Source organism: Mangifera indica, unplaced genomic scaffold (genome assembly GCF_011075055.1).
Source record: "Mangifera indica cultivar Alphonso unplaced genomic scaffold, CATAS_Mindica_2.1 Un_0003, whole genome shotgun sequence".
NCBI classification, from domain to species: domain Eukaryota; kingdom Viridiplantae; phylum Streptophyta; class Magnoliopsida; order Sapindales; family Anacardiaceae; genus Mangifera; species Mangifera indica.
In genome coordinates, this window is record NW_025401095.1 from 226364 (window position 1) to 238293 (window position 11930).

An 11930-nucleotide genomic window follows, 5' to 3' on the forward strand; every position below is an offset into this window, starting at 1 on the left:
TTTTACAAAGTTACTCATATTTATTATTTTCCAAGGAACACCCAGCCCACAATGACATTCTCCACGTTTTTTAAGATCGTATTGCTTAGTTTGTTTGAGTAAGAATTTTACTCATCCACCTACATCATTTTCTTTTACCATAATCAATAACACAAGAGATTGAGTAATATTCAATTATATATATGTCTACAGGCCAGCGCTTAGCCAAAATTTCTCCTGTACTGGGATGAAATATACTACTGCAACATTTAATGTTTCCATGAGCAATATTGTTCCAGCCATGACATTTATAATGGCTTGGATTTTCAGGTAAATCACTATTCTCAATCCTTGTGAATGTTTGTGATGATTTCCCATTCCTTGCTTCAACTCTTTTGCAGGCTTGAAATTGTGAAACTTAGGAAGCTACATGGCCAGGCAAAGATATTGGGAACCCTAGTGGCCATTGGGGGAGGAATTATAATGACATTTGTAAAGGGAACTCCCTTGGATTTGCCATGGAAGAATGGAAGAACCATAATTTTCAAGAAATCAGCAACTGATGTAGAACATACAGATCTAATGAAGGGTGCCGGACTAATCGTAGTTGGTTTGTTTTGCTGGTCTTGTTTCATCATTTTGCAAGTAAGAAAATGTTCCAATCTACATATTTTCCATGGTCGATTTCAGCTAAAAATAAATTAAAATAATTCCAATCTGCGCAGGCACATATATTAAGATCCTACCCTTCAGTGCTCAGTCTCGCAGCTTTGGTATGCATTTTAGGCTCCATCGAAGGCATCATACTGGCCTTCCTAGTCGAAAGAGGAAACACGAAAATCTGGTCAATCTTCAACCCAGATGCTAAACTTTTAGCCGTGATTTATGGTGTAAGAATAAACACTCAACTCCTCAACAAAAACAAAATATCATAATATTTTACTTAATTACCATTGCTATTCTAATATTATGATATATCCAGGGAATGATGTCCTGCTCAACCTATCTCATAATGGGCTGGTTAATAAAGAAAAGAGGACCAGTTTTTGTAACTTCTTTTAATCCTCTGAGCATGGTTCTCGTCACAATTTTCAGCTCATTTTTTCTAGCTGAGAGACTCTTCCTAGGAAGGTTTGCATCATATATGCAAAATCAAATTGAAGAGAAGATGTGAAAACAAAATTAATCAACTTTTTTCTGTTACTGTGATTAGGGTTCTTGGAGCAGTTGTGATTATCATTGGACTGTACATGGTGTTGTGGGGTAAAAGCAAAGACCAACTTTGTTCAAATTCACAAAACAGTCAAGACGACGCAGCCGCCGCCGCCGCCGCCGCTGCTACCCAAAATGGTCGACAAACGGTTGTAATCAATGATGATATAGAGACTCTAAGCCAGTCCAATATGATTGTTAATGAGTGAACCCGTGGCTCATGTAACCCCTTGTAAAACTCAGAAATTTCGTTAGGGGCTTTTATCATAGATACATGTAAACTTATTTATTGCAAATCTCATCAATAATTTTTTAAAGACACGGTAATATGAATCCACCCAAGGTTGTTCAAATTAAACCCATCACATATAAAATTAATTAATTGAATTATATTTTAAAGACCAAAAGACTTGTTTCCACCCAAAGTTTGATATAAACTCAAAGTTTCACCCATTAATTTTTCAAAACTCAAAGTCTCATTTATGAACCAACTTATGTTAAATTTCTTAGTTAACTATAAGGATAAAGTTGTCATTTCAACAATAATATTAAAAAATTATATAATTTTTTATATTTTCCTTTAAGATTGTATAAACTAGCAACTTTACTTCTGCCTAAAATTTTATGGTTTTAAAAAGTAATTCCCTCCATCCAAAACCTAGAGTTTTTTCTTCTTCCCTCTCAGGCCACCATCTTCGACATCGGCAACTTACCGCTTCTTTCTCTATCGCTAAGGAATAAAGACCGATGAACCAAGATGATGAACAATGACGAAGAATGAAGGCAACAAATCAAAGAGAAATCTTTGTCTCTATTGATTCAACTTTAGGAGAAGATGAATCAAATGACAAAAGCTTTGTCTGAAGCCAATTCTTGTCATCTGGCATCAACTCGACGAAGACAAAGACAAAGATTCATTTTGGTTTGTTGGTCTTTGTTCATTAGTGACACGGAAAGAAAAGGGAAGTTGTTAATGCCGAAGATGGTGGTTGAAAAGGAAAGTAAACAAAAAAAACTCTAGGTTTAAAGAGAAAAAAATCACTTTTCAAAATTAGAAAACTTTAGACAAATGATAAAATTATTAGTTTTAAAACTAAGGGATAAAATATAATAAATTATATCTTTTTTTAATATTATTATTGAAATTATGACTTTACTCTTATATATAATTGAGAAATTTAATAGAAGTTAACTCATAAGTGAAAAACTGGGTTTTTGAAAATTGAAGGCTCATAAGTGAAAAATTAGGTTTTTGAAAATTGAAGGATAAGACTTTGAAATTACATGAAACCTTGGGTGGGAACAAGTTTTTTTGGCCTATTTTAAATAATTGAATTATAGTTTTAAAAATATAATATAAATATGTAAAATAAATATAAAATATATATACAATATACATGTAAAAAAATAAAATAAATGTGAAAAAACAAATTGTACTCTTAATTAATTATTAAAAAATTTTGTCAAATATAGTTATATAAATGTATTTTAAAAAAACACAGTTTATGATTTAATTCAGTTTAAAAATCGTTCAAATCGCAATCTAAATAAAAAGTTGTTTTAAAAAAAATTATCAATTCAAACCAAATCAAAATATAAATTTTAAATAATTTGTTCTAGTATTATGATTTGAATTAAATTATGCATACTCCTAACCTATGTAAGATTGATGCTTTCAAAGGGCAATTTTTAGGGTGACGGGTTTAATATGGTCTAACTGGTAACATTAGTACAATTATTAAAATTTTATATATATTAAATATATTTTTTAGATAATATTTAATAATAAATAGTTATGTATTAAGTACTCAATATTTTCAACTCAGCGGTACTCACCTTATCAAATGCAAAACCCAAGTTCGAGTTCTTTCATTCGCAATTGATTTTAGCCCCATTGATCAGATTGACATAGTAGTTGAATCGTACTAAAACCTTTAACCGAATTGATTTGATCTGTTTGGATTTTAAAACAATGGATCAATTCAAACATATAAACCCTAAAGAGTAATTTTAACTATGTTTTTTTAAATATTAACAGTTACAAGTAGCTATAAAATCATGTAAGAGTAAGATACCAAACTGTCAAGACCGTAGGTAAAGTTCTTCCAAGGCTAGGCTAACTAAACTCGACTCTAAAAGATTTTATTATCAGGCATTCATATTTTGAGATCTATATCATTTTACAACAAAAAAATTCCAACACTAATAGCAATAACACAAATTTCTCATACAAGTGAGAAAACATGAGAGACTGTTTTGCAAAAAAACAGAAAACAGACACAAACAAAAGGAGACTAACTTATATTGGCAACTTGCCTGGCTTCAATGTCTTGTAATCTAAGAGTTACCGCTCTCTTGTGGGCTTCCAAGCCCTCTACTTCCGCCATGGTTGCAACGTATGGACCAAGCTTTTTCAGACCTTCCTCTGTCAAGGATTGTACTGTCATGAACTTGAGGAAGGAATCAAGAGACAACCCACCATACATATGTGCGTATCCATATGTTGGAAGTACGTGGTTTGTCCCACTTGCATAATCTCTCACACTTTCAGGTGTCCATGGCCCTAAGAACACTGAACCTGTAATAACAATCAAATACAGTTTCAATCCATCTTGCCTTGAGACAAAACGGTCGTCAAACTAGGCATTTCTTGTTAACCCCTCCAATAATCACAAATTTAGTTAAGCTTCGGATGTGTATTTAATTGTCAACCTATTCCGGGTACTTTCCCCATCAACCGTGTGTTTTCGCTTTTATTGGCCTTTATGGTGATCAATCACCAAGCATTATAAAGTTTACCCATGGGATCAACAAGAATAAAACATACCAGGAATTCAACTTAGTTACTAAAACAATTTACAAAATCTAATCACAGTTGTTCAAGTTAACTTTTTGTATTTGTAATAAAACCCACTAACAGAGACTTAGAACAGAATATATCAATATTGAAAGATAAGGACCGCTAGAAACTATGACTTGCACCCCTAAAGCTAAGGGATATCAAAATACACAAATATAAAGAGAATTATCAAGCTAGAACACTTCATAGAACAAGAAGAGAAAATAATACCTGCATTCTCAACGAAGCATTCCCGTTTTTCAGCATCTTTGACATTGACTATCAGATGCTCAGGTGCATACATGTTTGAAAAAGAGACTACCTAAATCAACCAATGATGAAATTTGTTTCACAAAGCAAAACTCAAGACTTCTAATACAATGAAATGTAAACTTGAACAACAAAAAGTAATACAAGAGACGTGCATAGATATACCAAAAAGATGAAGAAAAAATAAAATCGATATCACATCTTTCATAAAAAATCTGGATATCATTATCGTTTCAAGATTTTCCAAGCACAAATTTCAAACAGTTTATATTATAGTAACTAAGGCTTCTGTCACGGATCCTCAAAAACACAGCATTAGTGTAGCTGAAAAGCCCAAAAATGTGTGGACTTGTTGCAAGAAATCAAAATTGGAGAGGCTAGCCAGAGTGAAAATCTGGAAAAGTAAATATTAGGTGCATGAAATGTATACCTAAACCAGCACTCACTTAACCTGTAATCATATCATAGAACTTAAAAGTACTACCAAAATAGTAAAAATAAATTCATTCAGGATTGGAATTAAGAAAGCGGAGAAAGAAATAAGAGGTTTAACCTCCACTAATCACGAGCAAACACTGTGTAACTGTGGCTAAGAGCTTTTGAAGCAAACTCTCCTCTTGGAAGCTGAGTGTCCGTCATCAGTCACAGTCAACCTTCAAATCAAATTATTTAAATATATATATATTTTTTTTAAATTTGCTTATGAGAGAAAAGGAAGACGAAGCTTAGGCCCTCGCCTGACGGCTCCGATTAGAGGGGAGGGAAAACGAAGAAGACTGTTTTGCTTTTTCCTGTGTGTTAAATACACAACAAGGGATGTTAAGTACCCCACGGCCCGTCGGAATGGGCGGCCTACCTTCCAAGCAAGCCCATAAAGTTGCTGAATATATTCAATACACGACTTTGATGGAGATCTCATATCGGTTTTGGAATCTTAATTGAGATGTGCATAATTTAGTTTGATATGATTTGAAAATCTTTTTAGATCAAATTGAAAAAATGATTTAAAAATTTTTTAAATTAAATCAAACCATTATAAGTTTCATGTCAAACCAAACCAAACAAAATTAGAAAAATATGATTTAATCTGATTTGGATTATGATTTAAACCACAATTATTAGTATATTATGATACATGTAATACCCTCATATATGTTTCAGGGGTATTTATGTCTTTTGATCCTGTTTTGAGATATTTCTCATTTTAAATATATATATATATATGTATATATATATATAAATACACAAAAAGAAAAAGAGATAAAGATGTATATAAAGAGGAAAAAAAAGACAAAACAAAGAAACTTCAAGACTTTTCCCTCATCTTTCTGTCCATCCCAGCAACTACCATTCTCCATGCTAATTGCTTTTGTTTTGTGAAGATAAAGGAAGAACTTGAGAGGGTTTTGGAAGACAAAATAAGAAAATGAAACAAAGAAGCACTTTGGAAGCTTGGTAACCAAAAGATCTCTTCCTTTTCCCTTTACCTATGTTTATATATGTATTGGATGCATGTTATATGAATATGTTAGTATATTTTGGTGTTGATTTAAGGTGATTTTGGTGATAAAGGAAGCAAGACAAGGAAAATGAAGTCAACTTGCAAAAAATTGGCTTGAAATAAGGTAAGGGGTATCATCATTGATATGTTGCATGTTTTAGGCTTTTTGTTCCTTGGATCTATGTTATAAATGATGATTTTGAAGTTGAAAAATATTATTTTGCCATTTGGGGTGTCTATGTGTGTGATTTTGTTGATGGCAGAGAGTTGAACAATATTTATAGTTTTGCCACTGCATTCGTCCCATGTTTTGGTTGTCTTATATTATGAATCTTAAGTGCTATTATAGCTTGTTAGAAAGCTCTTTGAATCCTCTTTTCAATGATATATATCTTGTATGAATTAGAAATCATTTGGACTGATAAATATTGTATGAACTACAAGGACTGTTTTACCAAATAAACAGAGGAGACAATTTTTGCCACTAATTTCATCTCACATTTTGACTGTCTTATCTAATGAGTTATGAGTGCTATTATATCTTGTTGAAAAGATATTTGAATACTCTTTTCATGGATATATAGCTTGTATGAATTGCGGATCATTTGGATTATTAAATATTATATGAACCACAACGATTGTTTTACCAAATAAACAGAGAAGACAATTTTTGCCACTGAATTCATCCCACGTTTGACTGTCTTATCTATTGTATTATGAGTGTTATTATAGCTTGTTGGAAAGATCTTTGAATCCTCTTTTCAACGATATATAGCTTGTATGAATTAGAAACCGTTTGGGCTGTTAAATTGTATGAAAAAGAAGGTTGCCCTGCCAAATGACTATTCTGTGAACAATATTTCGCAGTTTTTGGAAAGAAAGAAAAGAAAAGAAAAGAAAAGAAAGGAAAGAAAGGAGAGAAAAAGAAAAGAAGAAGAAAAGGAATTTGGGGCTTAAGATTCAAGGGTCGTCTCAAGAGTATGGTCTGGTGAGTTATGAATAGATTTAGATGGAAGCAAGATTAGTAAAATATAAGACACGCATGCATGCTATGAACTATGAGGAGGCACTTTACACTACACTGCCCGTAATAGGGCACGTCCGTAGTAGGACATAGACCCACAGTAGGATCCGCTCGCAGTAGAGCATGCTCATAGTAAAACTCAAATCAGATTCAGAAATAGTGTAGTGAGAAAAAGGAAGAGAGCTCGAGCTTAGAAAAGTGTCAAATCCTTATGGTTCGCTTCTAGAAAGTATTAAATAGACACCATATGGGACAAAGTATGACCCAAATAGTAAAGAATGAACTAGATTACCTCTTCATTCTCTTATAGATGTTATGATGTGAGGTTGAGTCCCGAGAGTGAGTTAGAACAAGAAAAGAGATAGTTTACTTGATTTTTTCCCCTTACTGAGTATTCTTATCTCTCACTTCATTTTCTTTCATGATTGCAGGTACAAGTGATCGAGGTAGCTACGAGACAGGATCAAGTCAGCGTAGGTAGATCTGGCTGGAGCAGGTTATCTCTGGTTTATATTACATGCATACAGTGGCATGTTTTATCGACTTTTGACCTTTTTGAGATGATTGTATAGTCGTATATGATTACTCCCTGTTTTCAGACACTTTCAGATGAATTTTCATATGAGTATATACATTTTTTGTTTGATTCCAGATTTTCAGTTTTCTTGGAATACTTTGTAAACACTTTTAGTAATGCGTTTATTTTAAAGTATTTTAAAAAGAAAAAAATAGATGCTCCGAATATTAATTCGTAACATTTCTCCTTCGGTGGGTAGTACTTCTAGGGAGGGGTGTTACAATACATGGTATTTATTGTATCATATTATATGATATAATACAGATGAAAAATGATATAAATCATAAAATATATCGAATTAATACGATATAATATATATTATCAATACGAATTGATACTTTTTTCAGAGAAAATAATAGTGTATTAGGGGCGTATATGAAAAAAATTTTAAATGTTAAAGGTATTTGTGATATTTTTCAAAATGATGATATGTCAATTATGATATTTTATTATTTTATTAATATTTTAATTTTTAGAAAGCATATCATAAGATATGGTAAATTAGGTTTTTGATATACAATAGGATACATGATTTGACTACCATAGTTTGAATTTTTTAAAATAATTCATTTATTTATATAATTTAATAAAATTAGCTGAATTATAGTTTTTTTAAAACATTAAAATTGTCCAAACCGCAATCCAAACTGAAAAAAAAAAAAAAAAAAACAGTTTAAAAAATTTTAACCCAAACCAAACCATATTGCAAATCAAACCAAACTAATTCATAATTTTTAGTGATTTGATTTGATTTTACGGTTTGAACTAAATTATGTACACCCCTAAATCTTAATGAACACAAGTAAATAAAAACAAGATGAAGATACAGAGCTTTTATTTATTTTAGCCTAATTAAAAGGAAAGGCACGTACAGAATTAACCTCCAATATTCTCATAGAAAGATTAATTATAGTTATAGTAGCATCATCACATGGCTTTAGCTATCAACTTAATTCATAGTGGCAGCCAAGTTTCCAAACTGATTGGTGACGAACATACGTAATATCTCCCAGCTGCCTTCTTATTCAATTAATAAGGGAAGGTCATGGATATTTTGTTTACTTTTGCAAAGAGGCACTGGCCCGCTTTCCATCGCTTTATAATTTTATGAGAGATTAGAAATTCATCCTAGAAGATTCTTCAGCCCATATATTAGCTTTACTTTTGAAAGACAAAACTCTATAGACCATTTGGATGTTTAATCTGGTCATCTGTTATATAGCAATTCCTATAAAATTTTATGTAGGATTAATGCTTTTAGACTTAGATTAGATTAAAGGACAATTTTTAGGTTGATTGGATTAACCAATGATATCAGTATAAAATTATTAAAATTTTATATATAATAAATGTTTATTTATAAGATAATATTTAACAACTTGATGCCATGATAAATGCAAAACCCAGAAGCACAGATGGTGTGTTTCTGCATTTCTGAAATGTTTTTATTTTTAATTAGTATGATACGTTTTGGGATATTTTAAAAATTTGAAAAACAAGTGAAATATGTTTTAGGGAAAAAAAATTAAAAATTGATTTCATATATCACTTTCCTTCAAAATTTTAAGTTATAATTCTGACTTTGTCTCCTCTTTTCTCTAATATCTAAAGTTTCTTTCCTCTTTATCGTGTTAAAACTTATTTTCTCTCTATCTTCAGCTTCTTCAACTATCGCAAATGCTTTAAAAATTTGCTTCAACATATTTGATATACATGGTTGTTGGTTGATAGATGAAGTCGGTTGATTGCACACCTCATTGTAACTAAAAAATTGTTGTATTTTATTATTTTTTTGAAAAATATATACTATATTTTCTTATAAAATTTGGTATTTATAAAAGAATAAAACCTTTATATTTTTTCTATTTATAAGTTTTTTACTATTCAATTTCTTATATTTCTAAGAAAATATATTTTAATATTTCCGTTCCTACGTTTCCATATTTTCGCATTTGCGTTTCCAACCTTCCTAAGCATATGCTTATGGTGGGGTGTAATTTCTTGAGCATTTACAGCACAAGAGAATTCCTAGGTATATGCCTATGGTGGAGTGTAATTTCTTGAGCATTTACAGCTCGAGAAAAAGGGTAGACAGTTAATGCAAAATTTCAACAATTAGAGGCCAGAAAAAGGACAATCTCTAGTGCAGACGCGACACAAAATACTGATTTCACAACGTATCAGATGGCATAATGAACATCAAACTCAATAAAAAATGTGAATAAAGCCAAGAGCAAGACGCCCCATGAATGATTTTCTTCCTTAGTTTAAAAGGGACAAACTGGGGTAGGCCCCTTGAAGATTCCTTCAGCCAAGGAAACGTCAGTAACAGGAAACGTGTGGCACGTCCCTTTTAATTGGTTCTAGAAAGTAGAAGGATATTGATAAAAGAGACAAAGCCATAGATTTTTTTTTTTTTTAATGTTTAAGTTAAGCCCCTCTTTATTTACCCTACGATGTGTCTAGGCAGTCAAATTTTGACTAATAAGTGACATCAGACAACACCTCCTTCTACTCTATAAATTAAAACCCCAAGCCATATGTACAAAGCTTTGTATAGAGATGAATTTTTTCAAGAAATCATTGCCATACTTGGCTATGATTTTTCAACAATTTAACCTTGCATGCATGGCGATCATTGTAAAGCATGCTCTGGACAATGGTCTAAGCCCACATGTTCTGGTCGCACTCCGTATGGTCGTTGCTGCAATTCTCGTTTCTCCTTTTGCTATTGTCATGGAAAGGTATCTCTATCTCTAATTTTCTCTCTGAATGAATTTTCATGAAATTTTATAATGTTATTCATATATATTATTTTCCAAGGAACACCCGGCCGATGATGACGCTCTCCACCTTTTCTAAGATCGTATTGCTCAGTTTGTTCGAGTAAGAATTTTACTCACCCACCTACATCATTTTCTTTTACCATAATCAATAACACAAGAGATAGAGCAATATTCAAATATATATAAGTTTACAGACCGGTGCTTAGCCAAAATTTCTCCTATACTGGGATGAAATATACTACTGCAACATTTAATGTTTCCATGAGCAATATTCTTCCTGCCATGACATTTATAATGGCTTGGATTTTCAGGTAAATCACTATTCTCAATCCTTGTTAATGTTTGTGATGATTTCTCAATCCTTGCTTTAACTCTTTTTGCAGGCTTGAAATTGTGAAACTTAGGAAGCTACATGGCCAGGCAAAGATAGTGGGAACCCTAGTGGCTGTTGGGGGAGGAATTATAATGACATTTGTAAAGGGAACTCTCCTGGATTTGCCATGGACGAATGGAAGAACCATAATTTTCAAGAAATCGGCAACTGATGTAGAACATACAGATCTAATGAAGGGTGGCGGACTAATCGTAGTTGGTTTGTTTTGCTGGTCTTGTTTCACCTTTTTGCAAGTAAGAAAATGTTCCAATCTACATATTTTCCATGGTCGATTTCAGCTAAAAATAAATTAAAATAATTCCAATCTGCGCAGGAACATATAGTAAGATCCTACCCATCAGTGCTCAGTCTGGCAGCTTTGGTATGCATTTTAGGCTCCGTGGAAGGCATCATACTGGCCTTCCTAGTTGAAAGAGGAAACACGAAAATCTGGTCAATCTTCAACCCAGATGCTAAACTTTTAGCCGTGATTTATGGTGTAAGAATAAGCATTCAACTCCTCAACAAAAAGAAAATATCATAATATTTTACTTAATTACCATTGCTATTCTAATATTATGATATATCCAGGGATTGATGTCCTGCTCAACCTATCTCATACTGGGCTGGTTAATGAAGAAAAGAGGACCAGTTTTTGTAACGTCTTTTAATCCTCTGGCCATGGTTCTCGTCACAATTTTCAACTCAATTTTTCTAGCTGAGAGACTCTTCCTAGGAAGGTATGCATCATATATGCAAAATCAAATTGAAGAGATCAAATGTGAAAACCAAATTAATCAACTTTTTATTGTTACTGTGATTAGGGTTCTTGGAGCAGCTGTGATTATCATTGGACTGTGCATGGTGTTATGGGGTAAAAGCAAAGACCAACGTCATTCAAATTCACAAAACATTCAAGACGAGGAGCCCGTGGCCGCTGCTGCACAAAACGGTCTACAAATGGCTGTAATCAATGGTGATATAGAGAGTCCAAGCCAGTCTAATGTGACTGTTGATGAGGGAACCCGTGGCTCATGTATGACGTAGTAAAGATTTCTAATAACAAATTAACCCCTTATAAATTTATAATATAAAATAAAACCCTTTCGTAAGGGGCTTTTCTCATAGTTACATGTGAACTTATTTATTGCAAATCTCATCAATAATTTTTTTTTAATGATTTATTTTATAGAGATAAATTAAAAATTGAAAGGTATGTTGATGAAGACGGTGAAATTTCCCCATAGTGAAATTTTCCCATGGTGAAATTTTCCCAAAAAAAAAAAAATCAAATAAACATAGATTTGTCAAGAAAAAATTAATAAATTAAAGGGCAAGTAAGGAATAACAAAAGTAAAACAAAAAAAAC

The 11930-nt window shown here is 32.2% G+C and overlaps 3 protein-coding genes across 3 annotated transcripts; 2 read left to right on the forward strand and 1 right to left on the reverse strand.

Moving 5' to 3' along the window:
- Positions 1–259: 259 nt before the first annotated feature.
- Positions 260–1400, forward strand: LOC123205333 (WAT1-related protein At2g39510-like). The gene is made up of 5 exons (XM_044622284.1): positions 260–309; positions 381–624; positions 705–869; positions 962–1110; positions 1193–1400. Exons 1-5 carry the CDS (start codon positions 260–262, stop codon positions 1398–1400), a joined length of 816 nt encoding a protein of 271 aa, XP_044478219.1.
- Positions 1401–3327: 1927 nt separating this feature from the next.
- On the reverse strand, positions 3328–5055 carry LOC123205289 (histidinol dehydrogenase, chloroplastic-like). The gene is made up of 3 exons (XM_044622215.1): positions 4854–5055; positions 4262–4352; positions 3328–3769 (listed from the first exon to the last, which is right to left on the reverse strand). The coding sequence occupies exons 2-3, from the start codon at positions 4332–4334 to the stop codon at positions 3486–3488; spliced, it is 357 nt and encodes a 118-aa protein (XP_044478150.1). The 5' UTR covers positions 4335–4352; positions 4854–5055; the 3' UTR covers positions 3328–3485.
- Positions 5056–9964: 4909 nt separating this feature from the next.
- LOC123205334 (WAT1-related protein At2g39510-like) lies at positions 9965–11608 on the forward strand. The gene is made up of 7 exons (XM_044622285.1): positions 9965–10146; positions 10226–10288; positions 10383–10499; positions 10572–10815; positions 10896–11060; positions 11153–11301; positions 11386–11608. Exons 1-7 carry the CDS (start codon positions 9965–9967, stop codon positions 11606–11608), a joined length of 1143 nt encoding a protein of 380 aa, XP_044478220.1.
- Positions 11609–11930: the final 322 nt, after the last annotated feature.